The 18,490-nt window shown below is 43.2% G+C and overlaps 1 protein-coding gene across 1 annotated transcript; it reads left to right on the top strand.

Moving 5' to 3' along the window:
* The first annotated feature begins 9,918 nt into the window (after positions 1-9,918).
* Positions 9,919-18,221, top strand: LOC145394723 (cytochrome b5-related protein-like). The gene is made up of 6 exons (XM_080268506.1): positions 9,919-10,144; positions 11,981-12,159; positions 14,630-14,768; positions 15,293-15,695; positions 17,241-17,393; positions 17,972-18,221. Exons 1-6 carry the CDS (start codon positions 9,919-9,921, stop codon positions 18,219-18,221), a joined length of 1,350 nt encoding a protein of 449 aa, XP_080124632.1.
* The last annotated feature ends 269 nt before the right edge of the window (positions 18,222-18,490 follow it).

The raw sequence follows: 18,490 nt of genomic DNA on the forward strand, positions 1-18,490 counted from the left end.
GATTTTCCCTGGAATGATTATTGCTTCCATGGCCGGGAGCCATCTGAGTGTGCCTTGCGCATTACAGAGGTTATTCTCTCGGGCATGGAAGCATACTTTCCTTTCTCATATCCTTTGACTAAGGCAAGAAAGCCTTGGTTTAATCACGCTTGTTCTAATGCTGTCCGCAACAAGGAGAGGGCCTACAAAAGGTACCGGAGCCAACCCACCCCTGAATCACATCATCTTTACGTTTCTGCCCGGAATCGTGCTAAGTCTGTTCTTCGCTCTGCTAACAATAATTTCATCCGTACTAAATGCTCTCAATTCTCCAACTCGAATTCTTCCCGCTCCTTCTGGCACCTTGCCAAAAACCTTTCTAACAACTTTACCCATCATCCTTCCCTTCTCTTTTCCACTCTGATGGTTCTGTAGCTATTTCTTCTACTGATAAAGCAGATCTCTTCACACAGACTTTCTCCTCCAATTCCACCTCAGACGATTCCGGTGCTGTTCCTCCATCACTTCCCGCCTCTGACTTCCTGATGCCTGACATTAAAATTTCTTCAGCTGATGTATTTTCTGCCATCACTGGCCTCAATACTAACAAGGCATATGGGCCTGATGGAGTCCCTCCTGTTGTTCTCAAGAACTGTGCTTCTGTGCTTACACCCTGCCTAGGCAAACTCTTTCGTCTTTGTCTGTCAACTTGTACCTTTCCTTCTTGCTGGAAGTTTGCTCTCATTCAGCCAGTCCCAGAGAAGGGTGACCACTCCCAACCCTCCAACTATCGTCCAGTTGCTTCAACGTCCTGTATTTCAAAAGTTTTTGAGTCAATTCTCAATAGAAAAATTTTAAGGCATCTTTCCTATCACAGCCTTCTTTCTGATCGTCAGTACGGGTTCTGTCAGGGACACTCCACTGGCGATCTTCTCACCTACCTTTCAGACTCCTGGTCATCCTCCTTTCGGGACTTTGGCGAAAGCTTTGCCATTGCACTTGACATCTCAAAGGCTTTCGATCGAGTCTGGCATAAATCTTTAATTTCCAAACTGCCCTCTTACGGTTTCTATCCTCCTATCTGTGCCTTCATCGCTAGCTTCCTTTCTGGTCATTCTATAGCCACTGTTGTAGACGGCCATCATTCTTCTCCTAGATCTATTAACAGTGGTGTTCCTCAGGGCTCTGTCCTATCACCAACTCTCTTCCTTTTATTCATCAATGACCTTCTAAGCTGTACATCTAACCCTATCCACTCATACGCTGATGACTCCACCCTTCACTTTTCCATTTGGTTCCCGCAACGTCCATCTCAGCAGTTATTTCAACAAACAAGGGATGAAGCTATGGCACACCTAATGTCTGACTTGGCTCGTATCTCTGACTGGGGTAAAAATAATCTTGTTGTTTTTAATACGTCTAAGACTCAGTTCTTACACCTATCAACCAGTCAAAATCTTCCACAGGTATACCCACTAAGGTTTAATAATATTCAGCTTAATCCTGCATCATCCTTGAACATGCCTGGGGTTTCATTTACACGGGACTTATCTTGGAAAGATCATATTACATCCCTTGTAAAATCTGCTTCCAAGAGATTGGGTGTGCTAAGCCGACTCCATTCTTTCTTTACCTCTGCACAATTGTTGACTCTATACAGGGGTTTTATCTGCCCCTGTGTGGAGTACAACTCTCATGTGTGGGGAGGCTCCCCACATACAGCTCTTCTCAATAGGGTGGAGTCAAAGGCTTTTCGTCTCATTAACTCTCCTCCTCTTACTGACGCCCTTCAATCTCTGTCTCTTCGCCTCACTGTTGCATCTTTATCTCTATTCTATCGCTACTTTAATGGTCACTGCTCCTCTGAACTGTCTGCATGCATTCTTCCACCTCTACGACGGGCGCGTGGCACCCGTCTAGCAGCAAACTCTCATCCCTTTTCTGTCCAACTCTCTAAAGCAAGAGTTAACCGTTACTCTCAGTCCTTCATTTATGCCACAGGTCAGCTCTTGAACTGTCTTCCTCTGTCTGTATTTCCTGCTGCCTATGATCTCCAGTCTTTCAAACGCAGTGTGTTCAGGCATCTCGAAATGAATGGATCTTGAATTTGGCTCTCTCTTGTATTTTGTTTTTCTCTTGGAGGGAACTGTTATTGCGGGCTCATGGCCTTTGATTCCTTCTTCCTCGCATAAAAAAAAAAAAAAAAAATATCCTTAAATTTATGAATTGTTTTGGTACACACTATTTCATTCGGTAGTGCATTCCACTGATCAATCGCCCTATTTGAGAAACTAAATTTCCTTACGTCTTTATCACCTCATCTTATGAGTCTTTTGCAGTGTTCTCTTGCTGATGCTTCCCCATAGCTTATATACTCATTTATGTCTATTTTCCCCTTCCTTGATATGCATTAATATAACAAAATCATGTCTCCTCTTTTCCTTCTCTCTTGTAGTGTTGGCAGATTCAGTTTTTCTGGTCTTTCTTCGTAGCTTAGATCCCTTAAGCTTGGTACCCATCTTGTAGCGGCCCTTTGAACTTTTTCAATCTTATCTATGTGTTTCTTGAGATGAGGATTCCAGACTACTGATGCATACTCCAGGGTTGGTCTGATGAATTATGTTATTATCTTTCTCAGCATGTCTTCATTTATGTATGTGAATGCTATCTTTATATCTGCAAGCTATGTATACAGTATATGTTCCGTACATTCTCACTGATGTGGTCAGCCGGAGATAGACTGTTATTGATAACCACGCCTAGGTCCTTCTCTCTTTCTGATATGTGTAGGGTTTTACTTCCTAACTTATAATCCCAATCTGATCTTTTTCCACTTTTACCAAACGTAATTGCATGGCACTTGTCCACACTGAATTCCATTGCCATTTATTACTCCATTCATGAAGTTTATTTAATTCTTCTCGTAGCTCTCAACAAGTCTGTGTTAATCATTCTTCTTTGTATTTTTGCATCATCTGCAAACATATTTAGATAGCATCCGTTTCCAATGTTACTGTCTGTGTCATACATACACACACACACACACACACACACACACACACACACACATATATATATATATTAAAAAAATAATTGGCGCCAGCACTGAGTCCTGTGGAACTCCTCTAGTCACTTCCCTCTATGATGAGTAATTTCACCTTAGTACTGTTTTCATGTTCCTTTTACCGAGAAAATCTTGCATCCAGCAGTATAGATTGCCTTGGATACCTCCTTGATGGTACAGTCTCCATAAAAGTCTTTGGTGCGATGCTCTGTCAAATGCTTTCTTGAAATCTTAATAGATACTGTCCACCCATCCTTTTCTTTTCTGTAATGTTTCTGTAACTCTATCATAGTAGCTTAATATATTAATAACACATAATATTCCCTTTCTAAAACCGGACTGCCTTTCTGTTATCATATTGTGTTCTTCTAGATGGTTTACCCACACTTTTCTTATCAGCTTTTCTAGAGTCTTACTTTCAACACTGGTCAGTGATACTGGTCAGTAGTTGAGTGGATTCTGTCTATTCCTTTCCTGAATAAGGAAACAATGTTTGCTTTCTTTCAAATATCAGGTAGTCTACCTTGACCTAAGGATTCCTTGAATATTAAAAATATTGGTCTACCTAACTCTTCTGCACCTTCATGTAGCATCCAACCTGGAATTTCTTCAGGACCATTTGCTTTTCCTTTGTCTAATTTACTTAACTCTTCCAGTACGTCTTTTTCTGATATTTGTATATCTGATAATACGTGTAGACATGCATGTTCCATATCATCTCTCTCAAAATTATTTTCTTTGGTAAACACTGATTGGAAGTTTTTATTTAGCATTTCACAGATATCTTTTCCCTTGTGTATAGATGATCCCCTCATTCGTAATGGACTGTATTATATCTTTAACTTTGGTTTTGTTTCGGATGTAGCTGCAAAATAGCTTAGGTTGATCACTACTTTTATTTATAATGTCATCCTCAAACTGTCTTTGAGCGTTCCTCCTTATCTTTGTATAATCATTTCTTGCTTGTTTATAGTTGTTATATGCCCTCTCACTATTGTGTCTTCTGTATCTGTTCCACAGCAAGTCTCTTTTTTCTTTTGATTTCTTACGTTCTGTATTAAACCATTTATTTATTTTAATTTCTGTTTCTTTGTGCTAAGAGATGTAACTTTGGACTCCTGTTTCATTAAATCACAGAATATTGTATATATAGTATTTAAATCTTGTCCTCGAAGCTCCTTTTCCCAATCTATTTCTAAAAAGTACTTCTTCAGGTCACGATAGCTGCCCTTTTTGTAGTTTAGACCCTTTTTGTTACCCTCATTACTGTTAACTGTCATATGCAGTCCTGGAGTCGCAATTTAATACTGCATGTGTGTGTGTGTGTGTGTGTGTGTGTCTGTCTGTCTGTCTGTCTGTCTGTCAAGGAATGGCGAGAGTCTTCAGAGCTTTAAAAAAAAAATAAGTCTGAGAACCGCTAGTTTACATAACAGATTACTGACATGAAACTGATATACTTACTTGAATAATCTACTTCTTTATATGTCTGAGTGTGCTGTACAATGACCCTACGAAGTACTCGTAAAAAATAAATTAATTAATAAAAACAACATACCAGTTGAAGTTACCCAGTGACAGTGGGAAGATGGTCACTTAGTGCGCAGAGTAGCTTCATTTGTTTACACTGCACTGAAGTGGTAAAGAACCTACAGTTATGAATTACAATTTTTTATGTGTATTTTGTTATCTCAAATATTCGTCGATTCCAAAGTTTCTTCGTTTACTTTTATGTTCAGCGTCAGAAGCTGGGCCAGCACTACTTCAAATGCACATATCATGACTGATTTAATAGTTGAAATGAATGAGATGATGAGGTTGTTCTTGGTCCGCATCCTAGTACATGTGATATATATATATATATATATATATATATAAATATATATATATATATAGATATATATATATATATACATATATATATATATATATATATATTTATATATATATATATATACTGTATATATATATATATATATTTATATATATATATATATATATATATATATATATATATATATATGGGTACGTCATTGAAAATTGTTATGTTACTTGTTCAAAGGCCAACTTCTTGTCCTCTGAACACGAGCGACTGATCTGGGGTTCCCATCGAGGGTGAGTCTAGAGCATACAACTAGAGGGACAGGGCATAAAAACTCGGGTCAACCAACCTTACATGTATATTGCCTTAGAAACAACACAGTACTGAATACAGTATTAACACTATGCACTGTACAGGTAAAGGGGCACAATAAGACAGGCGGACTCTGGTTTGGGCTGCTGGGGACTTGGGCTTCTCACAGGTGTCATCCAGGTGTGGGAGGGGTCTCATCAGGTGAGTCCTCCCGCAGGAGAAACAGGACCACTGCCTGGGGCCAAGTCATCCAGACTGGGCTACTGGGCGGCGTGGAGGGTGGCCCTTCCCTAGTGGTGCCTCAGTGGGGAGGATGGCCCTCAGGACTGGGGCCAAACAGAGCGAGCAGGCGAGCTTGCTTGTGCCCACTCCTGGAGGAGGACTGCTTGCCGATGGGCTGGGGAGGTCACACCCCGGAGTCCTGGGGGTGCCCCTGGGTGACTGGGGGTTGCAGTCTCGCTCGGGTCAAGTTGCCATCAGGGGCTGCCTGCGGTGTCCCTTCCTCCTGAAGTCCAACAGCGAGCGGTGTCGTCAGGGCGCTGGCTGGAGGGCACAGATCTCCAGACTCACCACGGAGCCTCACCAGCTCTCCCCCAGCTGTAGCTCCGCTGGGGAACTGCCTCTGTGGGGAAAGAGAGAAGGGTGTCCCACTCTGCCTCTGGATGGGTGGTGAGGCAAGCAAGGGACGTTCTCCAAGAGGGACGTCACAGGGGCAGCAGATGAGGGACGTACGGTGGCCGATCTCTCCCCAGCACGGACAGTGGCCATCACTGTGGTTCTACTAACCCCTGAGACAGCAGGTGAAGGGCATATTGTGACTTACCCTTCCCCAGCATGGACGGTGGCCATCACTGTGGTCCTGCTCCCTGAAGAGGTGGCAGACAAAAGACGGACGGCAGCCGATCCTTCCCCGGTTGAAGGTAGCCATTGCCGCAGTTCTGCTCTTCTCTGGGGTCACTGCCGAGAGACATGCAGTGGCCGATCTCTCCCCAGTGCAGACAGTGGCTGTCACCGTGGTGCTGTTCCCAGTGGAGACTGCAGGTGAAGGGCATACGGTGGCTGACCCTTCCCCAGCACGGAGAGTGGCCATCGCCACGGTCCTGCAGGGGGTAGTGGCTGAGAAGCGTACCATGGCTGACTTCTCCTCGACGCGGATCATGGCCGTTGTCGTGGCGCTACTTGGGACTGTATGGTTACAAGTCCCACCCTGATCCTTGCAAGTGCTGGCCCAGCTGGAGGGTAGTCTGCTGGGGCAACGTTCCCCTGTCTGGCTCCATTGAGGAGAAGAGGGGCGCAAGGTAATGGGGGACAAAGGCCCATCTGGACTGGGCCCTTTGTGCGCCCTGTGCACCTCCCTGTAGTCTCCCCTACGGATGGGTGTTGCAACACCCTGTTTGTGGTTTCCCATTGGGGTGGGTATTTCAAAAATTATTATGAACACCTATCGTTGACTCTGCTTGGACAACACCAGTCTGCGAGAACAGTACTAGGAGGGGAGGGGCTGATGTCAGGGATAACTTGGAAGGAATAGTATAGTCTATAAATTTGGGATTTCAACCAGGCTCCTGCAAGTCGTAAGGATGATAATGGCTGTCTTGTATAAGCATAAGTAGTGTTGATAAGATAATGATAACCTTAAGTTGGATGGCTGTCATCTAAACTTGAGACATACTGCAGGGCGACCTTGGGTCTGCCTTATTTTAACTCACCCTGCCCCAACCGATTTTCCACCACTGACTCCCCCCAATCCCGACCAATTTTGGAAAAAAAATTTTTTGGCTCAAACCTCCGCTTTTGGTGAGAAACATCGAAAATTCATAGAGAAATCACTCACCTGAGGTTTAAAATACTTGATACAGCTAGCAGTACTCCTAATTACCTTACTGGGTTTTCTATCAGGCTTGCTCCAAAGAAAATGAGTTCTATGGGAGGGTAACTATTCCACACCACTCATAAACGGTATTTATTTATTTATTTGGTACGAATTTATATGTAGTACGAGTGTACATTGATTTTCACACAGTAATATAGGCAATATAAGAATTGTTTCACTCACCAAACACATCAACATACCTGACCCTTTTTGGTGACATTACCTGATCATCATTTCTGACTGTTTCTTCCTCTAATGCTACGTAAATACTTTGTCATCGATTGGGGAATCACTCTGGCCCTGAATTTCATACCATGGCACGACATGTCTTTACTGGCCAGGTCACTGGTAACAGGTGAATTGCCAAGACAATGGTGTGTGGGGGGGGGAGGTCATGCTGGGTAAGGCATTGTCCCTGCCTGGCATCTTGTAGAGGAAGGTGTCCCATGTATACGTACCAAAACTCACGAGCAAAAATTTAAAATTGTGCAAATTAGGGACCTTGCAATTGATGTGCATTTATATACGTCAACAGGACTGACAGTGACAAAACGTGTGGACGTATATATGTCAACGGAATGCGGCGGGTTAACAGTATAGTGCGTTACAGTAGTGACAGCTGTGTTTGCTTTACATTGCCGTCCATGGTAAGATACTTACTGTAGTTTCATATTTTTTCATCATAGTCTACAGCACACATCTGACACATTAAGTTGGAGGAATATTTAGTGACAGTCAAGGTGTTCTTGTGATTCGTCATATGTGGCTTTAGTTACTACTGGCCTCCTACTTCTATTTGTGGTTATTTAAAATGCATTCATTTTATCTGTACCCATTGTTGTTGAAATACCCACCCCAAGGGGAGACCACAGAGAGGCGACTGGATGGGATGATGAAACACCCACCCCAGGGGAAGACCACAGGGAGGTGCGTAAGGGGCCCGAGATAGATGGGCCTATGTCCCCCACCACCATGTGCCCCTCTTCCCCTCAACAGAGCCAGTGGGGAGTACACCACCCCGCCACACTACATTGCAGCCGGACCAACACTCACCAGCATGAGGGTGGGACTAGTGCTCTCACAGTCCCCAGTAGGACCCTGGTGACCGTCCACCGTACTTGCCGGGGAGGGAACGTTCACCGTACTTCCCTCACCTACAGACCCTGCAGGGAGCAGGACCGTGGCAATGCCCACTGTGCTTACTGGGGAGGGAACGTCCACCGTACTTCCCTCACCTGCAGTCCCAGAGACTAGTGGAACCACGGCAATGTCCATCATAGTTGCCAGGGAGGGAACGTCCACTGTACTTCCCTCGTCCACTACCCCTGTGGCTCCCATCGAGGGTAGCGTCCCTTGCTTGCCTCTCTCCTCCAGAGGCCGAGCAGAATGCCCCTCTCACTCCTCCCACACCCCTAGGGGCAGAGCCTGTTCCCCAGTGAAGTTCCTGCTGGAGAATGTCTGGAGCTGCCCCATCGTGAGCCTGGGAGTGTGCTCCCTACAGCCGGCACACTGATGTCATCAGCTGCTGCCAGACTCCCCGAGGATGAGACATCACAGGCAGACCCTGATGGCCTTGCGACACTGGCGAGACCACAGCCCCCAGCCACTGAGGGACTTCCCTAGGACCCCAGGCTGGGACCAACCCAGACCCACCGGTGAAGCGCCCTCCTCCCCCAAGGGCAGGCACAGAGCTGTGCGCCTGCTTACCATGTTCGGCCCCAGTCCCGAGGGCGGCCACACACACCGAGGCCCCAGCAGAGAAGAGCCTCCCTTGACACTGCCCCACAGCCCACACCGGACGATCCACCACACGGCCAGGTACCTGTGCCTCTTGCGACAGTGCACACCTGACAGGATGCCTCCCACGCCTGGGCGACACCTGCAACTACCTAGCCTCCTGTAGTCCAATGCTTATCCTTATGTATTAATATTGTGTTTGTATTGTGTCATTTGTACTGTGTCCTGCACTTGTATCTTTTGTGTTAATATACGTGTAAGACTGGTTAGCCTGTGTTTTAGCCTGCATGCTCTAGACCCGGTCCTGAAAAGAATCCAAGTCCGTTGCCTGTACTCCGAGGACAAGTTGAACTCAGAGGACGCAGCATAACAGTTGTAATAAGAAATAGCTCGATATTTAACGAACACAGTACAATGTAACAACAATATACAGTCACCGTCCTGTAGCACAGATATTGCTGTTTATTTCTTTGTTTTGAGTCATAGACATAAAAAAGTTTCAAAACAGCACAGAATGACTATATACTGTATACTGATCATTATAACTAAGTGTAAAATTGCCATCTCTCCATCTGTAGCAAGAGATTAACACTAGAAAGTGGTGCTAATCGCAGAAAAGTTCACCAGGAAGGATGCTGGACCACAGTACAGTATTAGGTTTTTCTTCCACTGAGCCACATAAAATCAACAGCACAAGAATGAAACTTTTGCAAAATTTAGTTAAAATGAATGAGCTATAGTGAGTCAAGAAAAGTTATTAGGCTCCAAGTATCAGGTGGCCTTACATTGATTAACAAGTCTAATAGTTTCCTGCAAGCCAGGGAGCCATTTACAACATTAGTTGGTAACCATATAATCAACCCATGTGTGTTGCCTACGTTTCAGCAAGTGGGTTGGCAGTGGGTTAATGCCCCTCCATGTAAAACTAACTCAGAGACAAACGGCCACCGCTTATGGGATTATGGTATCTGGCTATAAATAGACAAATAGATATTTATCTTTATAGCAGTATTATTTTGATGTCAAATTATTTAGCTAACGAGTGGCTTCCTGTTATGTGAGGGTTAACAGTGTTCCTTTTCTTGACAGTTTTGGCTGAATTCTGCTGTGCAGTCTGTCTGACATCCAGGGAACATGGCACCATGTGAGAACCTTGAAGATGAGAAGAGTCAGGTACAAAAGACACCTGATGGCAAGAAATTTGGAGGGTTCCGGCAGTACCCCACCCTGCGTGACCACCCCATGAAAAGTGGGTACATATGGCTCCAAGGGAAGCGGATAGACGATGCTGTGTGGCCTTACTGGCGAGTGCATGACAAGCTCTACGACCTAACACACTTTGCCCAAACTCACCCAGGAGGTACAGTTTACAATCAAAATGTACTAAGTTTCTGAGTGTTCCATTAGTAAAATTAAAACTTCATACAGACATGATGGGATTACATCTTGTATTACATCTTGATTTTATTGAAGGTACAGTATTAATGTACTATATCAGATTTAGCATTACAGAACTAACAGTATAATGTACTGTATCAAATTTAGCATTACAGAACTAGCAGTTTTTAAAAACATGAGTAGCAATTGTGTGTTGTCAATACTGTAAACATTTTAAATGGTACTGTATGATAGTATACTTTCAGGTTATAGCGCATTATCACGTGTACTCTTTTCTTCTGTTTGTGCCTTAGATATTGATGGAAAAACTATGCCCATATGATCCTGTACTGTACAGATAAGATGGCTAATAAACCTAGACCAATGCCCTTACTTAAGGAATGTATCCAGGTTTACCATCTATGTCATCTGTACAGTACAGGATCATACAGGCTTAGTTTATACATCATTACCTGTTTTCTAAGTGCAGTAGGTATATATTTATTAAAATATTACAACCCTTCCTTGTGACAACCCCCCCACCCCTCACCCACAAGAAAAAGAAAGAAATGGAGAACACGTACAATACAGATATCACAAACCTAACATTTCTGCAGGTACTCAGTCTTTTCACACACACACACACACACACACACACACACACACACACACACACACACATGCACTAATGCACGCACATACACACACACACACACACACACACACACGCTCAGGTTGCGAAAAGTTTCACTGACGAAGTGGGTGGTTACTGTCCCCCTCGAGCAAGGGGACGGGTGTGTGCGTGTGTGAAGGTCACAGCCTTGCCCTTAGATCGGACTATATGAGCTCTCAGCTCCCTTCCGGGAGGGTAAAAGCTGACGATCACGACCATCAAGAGATCCTGACCGACCCGGTGAATTACACACACACACACACACACACACACACACACACACACACACACACACACACTCACGCACGCACGCACGCACTAATGCACACACACACACACACACACACACACACACACACACACAGACGCATGCACTAATGCACGCACACACACACACACACACACACACACACACACACACACACACACACACACACACACACACACACAGACGCATGCACTAATGCACGCACACACACACACACACACACACACACACACACACACACACACACACACGCATGCACTAATGCACGCACGCACACACACACACACACACACACACACACACACACACACACACACACACACACACACACCGCTCTCTGGTGCAGTGGTAACGTTCTCGCTTGCCAACTGGTCGGGAGTTCGCGCCTCGCTCAGGTTGCGAAAAGTTTCACTGATGAAGTGGGTGGTTACTGTTCCCCTGGAGCAAGGGGACGTGTGTGTGTGTGTGTGTGTGTGTGTGTGTGTGTGTGTGTGTGTGTGTGTGTGTGTGTGTGTGTGTGTGTGTGTGTGTGTGTGTGTGTGTGTGTGTGAAGGTCACAGCCTTGCCCTTAGATCGCACTATATGAGCTCTCAGCTCCCTTCCGGGAGGGTAAAAAGCTGACGATCACGACCATCAAGTGATCTTGACCGACCCGGTGAATTACACACACAGACACACACACACACACACACACACAATCTATTTGTTTTTTTTTCCAGGGAAAGAATCGATAACTATAACTAAAGCACTGATACAATTGAAGCCTTTGGAATGAGAGAGATGCAGAAAAGAGGATTTAAAGGCATAGTGAATAGTTTGTCATGATGTAACTTCGCATTTTATAAAACTTTTACTAATCTGTAGTGTGTTCTTCTCAGGGAAAGAATGGATACTTTTAACCCAAGGCACTGACATAACTGAATCCTTTGAGAGCTCCCACATACATGCCAAGCCAGAACATCTCCTTCCCAAGTACTATGTTAAGGATATAGCAACTCCCAGAAATTCTCCATACACTTTTTGTGAGGATGGATTCTTCAAAACTTTAAAAAGAAAGGTAAATTATTTTCTTTGCGACAGTAGTTTGATAAGAAGCCAAGTATGAGCACTGACTTAGCTTTTATTGTTAGTACTGTACAGTGCTTCTGTAATATGTAGGTTTTTATCATCAATATTGAAAACTCTCCTCTATTAGATCACCAGATGTCTTGCACCTTTATCACTTCTATCTATCTATTGCCAGACACCTTCATCCCGTAAGGGGTGGCCATAAACAAATCGCCTCCATGACGCCCTGTCCTCCGCCATTTCACTGCCCTGCTCCCAGCTCACACCCCCCTTTCTCATATACCTCTCCACTCCATCCCTCCATCTCATTCTTGGCCTCCCCCTCCCTCTCCCCCTCTCCAACTCACTCACATACACTCTCTTTGTCAGTCTCTCACTCTCCATCCTCTCCACATGGCCAAACCACATCAGTGTGTTTCTCCTAACGCTTCCTATCACATCCACATCCACATCACAACGCTCCTTCACATCCTCATTTGTCAGTCCGTCTCTCCATGTGATTCCTCAGGCTCCTCTCAAGTAACTCGTTTCCACTGCTCTCACTCTTGACTTCTGTCCCTCCAGCATGGTCCAATCTTCAAGTTCATACGTTAGAGCTGGTATCACAGTACTGTCATGTAGTAACTTTTTCGATTCCATGCTCACTTCCCTGCTTCTTATCACTGCATTCAAGGAACCAGCACCTTTCTTCCTTGTTGTACTCTTTCAAGCACTTCACCCTCTAAACTTCCATCCTTACTCATCACACTACCCAAGTACTTAAATGCACTCACAGTTTCCATTTCCTCCTCATCTAACCTCACTTATCATTCACTGACTTCACTTCTCTCGAAGACCATACCATTGCTCTTCCCTACATTCACCTTTAGATTCCGTTTCTTATACACACTCCCAAACTCATCCACCAAGCCCTGCAGTTCCCCTTCATCTTCACTAACAACACAGTATCATCTGCAAACAACAGTACAGGGAGTTTCCAAACACCGACCTCTCTCATTAGGGCCTCTCCGACATCCACTGCCCTATCTTGTATCTCTTTTATAACCCCATCCATATACAGACTGAACAACCATGGAGACATGACACATCCCTGTTTCAATCCAACCTTAAAATAGAAAATTCACTCAGTTCACTATCCACACGCACTGCAGCCTTAACACCCTTACACATACTCTTCACAGCATTCAACAACTTCCCAGCTACTCCATATATTCTTAATACTTTCCACAGTCTTTGTCTATCCACCCTGTCATATGCTTTCTCCAAGTCCATGAAGGCTGCATACAACTTCTTTCTCTTCTCTAAAAACTTTTCCACTAAAGAGCTAAGAATGAATATCTGATCTACCCTTCCTAAAACCTCCCCGTTCTTCTCCACCAGGAAACCATTTACTACGCTGGGTGGTAACCATATAACCACATTTTGGCGCCTGGTGGTTTAGTGAGTAAATACGGCACTCCAATCGGATTGAGCCGGTGTGGGTTTATATCCAAGGGTTGGTTGGTATTTATTGCTCACGTAATGCCACTCAGGGATGAGTGAGGCTGGTCACTCTGATCTTAAATGTCAGGACCAACTTGCCTAGCTCCGAGCTCCTATGCTCCTCATGGGGCACTGTAGTATTAGGTGATGAATGAATGGAATGATATATATATATATATATATATATATATATATATATATATATATATATATATTCTTCGTCCATAAATGTATATCTACACATGTACAGTACATTTGTATGTGACTGGAATATCACTTCTTGAGTTTAATATGACAAATGTTGGTTGTAAACTGATATTTCAAAATTCACTTGGTGGATGGTTCAGTCACGGACGCGCTACAAAGTCGCTGGACTGTCTCTCAATTGTCTAGCAACAGTCCAGCGAGAAAGTAACAGAAATGTCTAGCGACCGTCTCGCAACAGTCTCGAGAGAATCTAGAGACAAAGTTGCCTTGTCTCCAGTGTCTCTGGACTGTTGCCCGTCTGTATCTGGATTGTCTCGCAATAGTCGAGATATATAGTCGCTCGACTGTCTCTAGACTTTGTATCTCGGTGTTTACAGGCTTAATAGCAGACTATAACATATAACATGAACTTACTTTGCCTTTATCAGTGATGAATGGAGCGATATGTTGCAGGAACAGAAAAAAAATGCCATAATAATAAGGAAAGGCAGTCTATATAAAGGATCTTGTTTAGATATCAGTGTTTACTCCTTTCATGTTGATGGCATACAGTATTATACAGGATATTATTGAATTATGTTTTTGCAGTCATCAGATGATTGTATTCTGTTTACTAGATACAGTTCAAATGGGAGGGATTATTCATAGCTTTCATTGATCCCAGGTTGCTCTACGAACTGAATAAGATTATCTGGTAACACCATACTGTAGTAAAAATAAACTACAAAGAGATGTCATAGGATAGGAGTTAATGGAATGGTATATTGCAGGTGCGTCCAATACTGAAGGAGGTTGGATGTGGGCCTACATGGAAGATGACTCTAATTCAGGATGGTCTAGCCGTCACTTTTGCCACTCTTGCCATTGCAGGTGCCCTCACATACTCATACTTCTTGGCTGCACTCGCTGGTAAATATTTCTTCACCTTCACTGACGTGTTGTCTCATAAATATACCATTCCTGTGTAACCTTATCACGAAGCCTGGAGGTGGTTGTCATAGCTATACCAGGTCTGGGGGTCCATAAATGAAGCATGGTGTAGATGATGATGATGATGATGATGATGATGATAATGCAGCATCAGTTCATTTATCATCTGATTTTATTCATCCAGAGCATTAGGTTTATGTTATATCAGCTGGTAAATAGTGGTAGAGGGTACAGTACTTGAAACCATAAACTCCACCGTCAATATAACTGACCATGAATATTGTAAGGCTTCAGTAATTAATGTATATGTGTGTGTGGACATTATGGGCACTTAATTTCACTGTAGTTTTCTTTCATATCCATGTTACCAGTTTACTTATCAACAGATAGTTCTTCTTTTGTACTTTTCTTTTCTTATGTCTGGTTCTCTTCCACTCCATGTAGGTAGTGTTAGCATGATGATGCGTATTAAACATATCCATGACTCTCCTTCATCATTCCAGGTATTTTCCTATCCATGACCGTCACCTCCGCACATAACTTCTTCCACCAGCGCAACAACTGGCGAATGTACTATTTTGACCTCAGCCTCTTGTCCTCACATGAGTGGCGGGTCACACACGGCATCTCGCACCATGTCTACCCAAACACGATCTATGACATCGAAATTTCAATGTTTGAGCCTTTTTGGGATTTTTTGCCCAAGCCTGAGAAGAGTTTTATTAAGAGATATGGGGGATTGGTGTATGACTTACTGCTATTGCCAAATTCTCTGCTGTTAGGCCTTATCAGAAGAATACTATGCTTGATTTCTGGAATATCGCCCCTTCGACCTGAGAATTTTCTACCTGTCTTGGAACTGGTGGTGATGGCAGCACTGACAGAGTCACCCGTTTCTGCCCTCAAGTAAGTTGTGAAGTATTTCATTCAGTCCAGAAGTTTTTTTTTTTTTTTTTTCCATTTATGGATAATGATTCAACTTTGATTTTTTTTTTAAATTGTAGGAGCCTTCATTAACCCCCTACAATACATGAGGGATACTTTCAAAGTTAAATAAAATAATTGGAGTGTACCGCAAATAAAATATAAAATATGTTACCAGATTGAATACAGTAACCTTCCATTTTACAGTACTTTTTTTTTCTCCAAGTCCTCAGTACATTACAGAAAACTGAACAAAATTCCTTTGCTACGGTACCTATTAAACTGACGCCAGTTTCTCATGGTTTACAGTTGCTGGAGAAGGATGGCTTCATGTGGTGGCACTAATATAACTGTGCTGCTCCACTGCCTAGTTATACAAATACTGTATCCCTTAGATCCCATGCTGTCTCCCAAAAGGCGGATGGTGGACTGCAAGAGGAAGACATTTCTAGCCAGCAGTCCACCAGGCTTACTTTCAGATGAGCCTGGGGTTCCAACTGCTATTACTACTCACAGTTTACTGCTGAAACTGTATGGGAAAAGCTGTGATAATTTGGAACACTTCCTTGACTTAAAGAGAGCTGCCTGTACTATAGCAACATCAGTATTGCATATTCATGAGTAACTGCTAATTAGCAAGGGAAAAGGATAATATATATATATGTGGTTGTCATTTAAAGGTGCTGCATTATTAGGCTGCTGGTGAATTAACACTTTTTTTTGTTTTTTACCATGAGTCACCAGAAAGTTTTGATATCAGAAATGATTTTTTTTTTTTTTTTTTTTATAATACTTTTAGTTCCTGTCATGATCATAACACAGACCAAACATTCTGAGGGCAAGTGATGTATGGTATATGTCAGTAAAGACAAATCTGAGAGGATGAAATCAGACAGGAATGAAAATATTCACCAGGCCACGTAAAGATATGTGAATTTCCCTCACAGTCCTTACCCAGATGGGCTTGATGGGTTTAACTTACAGTGTGGTCCAAAAACAGCACTTCACCAGAAACTTACTTAGCAGTATCTTGCGTATTACTGTACAGGCATGGCTCAGTCTGCTGGTGTGGGTGTGGCAGTGGGCATGGGTGGATGATGAGTTTTATATATGGACCACCAGGTTTGCCCGATCAGGTGAACTGGAACTGAGCAGCAGCCCTGTATATGCAGTGTATCACACAACATATTTTTGTGTTACTTGTCTCTGATGTTTCCTGTACATCAAGAAACCATTTACTATGCTGGATGGTACACATATAACCAGATTGTGGCACCTGGTGGTTTAGTGGGTAATTAAGACGCTCCAATCGGATTGGGCCTATGTAAGTTTATATCCAAGGGATGGTTGGGGTTTATTGCTCATGTTATGCCACTCAGGGATGAGTGAAGCTGGTCACTCTCATCTTAAATGTTAGGACCAACTTGCCTAGCCCCGGGCTCCTACTCTCCTCATGGGGCAACATAGGACTGGATGATGGATAGATGGATGGATCTCTAATGTAATGTATATCTGTGTGTCCATCAGGCTATGGTTGGTGATGCACATAAGCTTCACTGCAATATTTTTACAAGTGGGTATGGTTGCTGCTCACCATCACCCTGATCTTTACCATCATGGTGACCGTATGAGAGACAACCCAGACTGGGGCCTCTGCCAGCTGGATGCAGTCAGAGACAGGTACAGTGACCAGACAAAGATCCACTAAATTGGAGGGGGGAAGGAGAAACAAAATATGAGGTGAAAGGATGGAATTAAGTGGTAAGGGGGAGGGTGGTATGAGTTGAAGGAAGGGCAGTGTGATGGCAGAGGGCTGGGCAACATGGAGGCAGTATGTTTGTGGTCACCTCTTCCGTGATTAATGAACCTGGTATTAGATAAATTGATAGATGAACAGGTAGACAAAGATCCCTAATCTCTTTCAGCATAGCATCATCCAGTAAATGTAACGTCAAGATTCAAGAGTATGTCCTTTATTGTGCTTTTATGTTGGCCATGGTAGGGCTGAAAGAGATATTAATGAAAAAAAAAAAAAAAATGGCCTTAATGTTATTTTTTCTTAATTAAGGTACAGGTAGTAGAGTATGTTCTTATTACTGTATCATATTCAGTAACAAAAATTTCATAAACCTTTTGTGTAGCTACATTGTACTGGGGGGATGTTTGCCATGTTTTTGCCAATATAATGTATATACTGTACACACACACACACACACACACACACACACACAAATAATTTTTCTCCTTTATATTTCCAGAGTGGAAATAACAGGCAACCTGTTTCTGGTGGCAATATCATTTGGTGACCACAGTCTCCACCACCTACTACCTACAGTGGACCACTCCAAGTTACCCCTCCTCTACCCAGCCTTCATGGAAACCTGCAAGGAATTTGGTGTGCCTTTTACCTTTGTGCCTTGGTGGGAGTTGGTGAAGGGCAAGTACAAGCAGCTAGCTAACATCACACCCAACCCTAATCCACCAGGTTATAAACACAAAACTCAATAAACATGAATAATATAGATTCATTAGACATAACACACAGAGAAAAGTCTATCATAACATTTCATTTTGTACAGTACTGTACGTGCATTCACTAACGTCAGTCCCAACAGAAATCCACCAGGGTATAAACACAAAACTCAATAAACATAAAGAATAATATAGATTCATTAGACATAACACACAGAGAAAAATCTGTCATAACATTTCCTTTTGTACAGTACACGCATTCACTAACATCAGTCCCAGCAGAAATCCACCAGAGTATAAACACA

The sequence above is a fragment of the Coenobita brevimanus genome, chromosome 28 (genome assembly GCF_032717465.1).
Source record: "Coenobita brevimanus isolate Jiangsu-jjx chromosome 28, ASM3271746v2, whole genome shotgun sequence".
In the NCBI taxonomy this organism is placed as follows: domain Eukaryota; kingdom Metazoa; phylum Arthropoda; class Malacostraca; order Decapoda; family Coenobitidae; genus Coenobita; species Coenobita brevimanus.

Coding starts and splice junctions, on each gene's coding strand:
- LOC145394723 (XM_080268506.1), top strand. CDS start 9,919: ATGGCACCATGTGAGAACCTTGAAGATGAGAAGAGTCAGGTACAAAAG. Junction 14,769..15,292: donor CTTCTTGGCTGCACTCGCTG/GTAAATATTTCT, acceptor TCATCATTCCAG/GTATTTTCCTATCCATGACC. Junction 15,696..17,240: donor TCACCCGTTTCTGCCCTCAA/GTAAGTTGTGAA, acceptor TGTGTCCATCAG/GCTATGGTTGGTGATGCACA.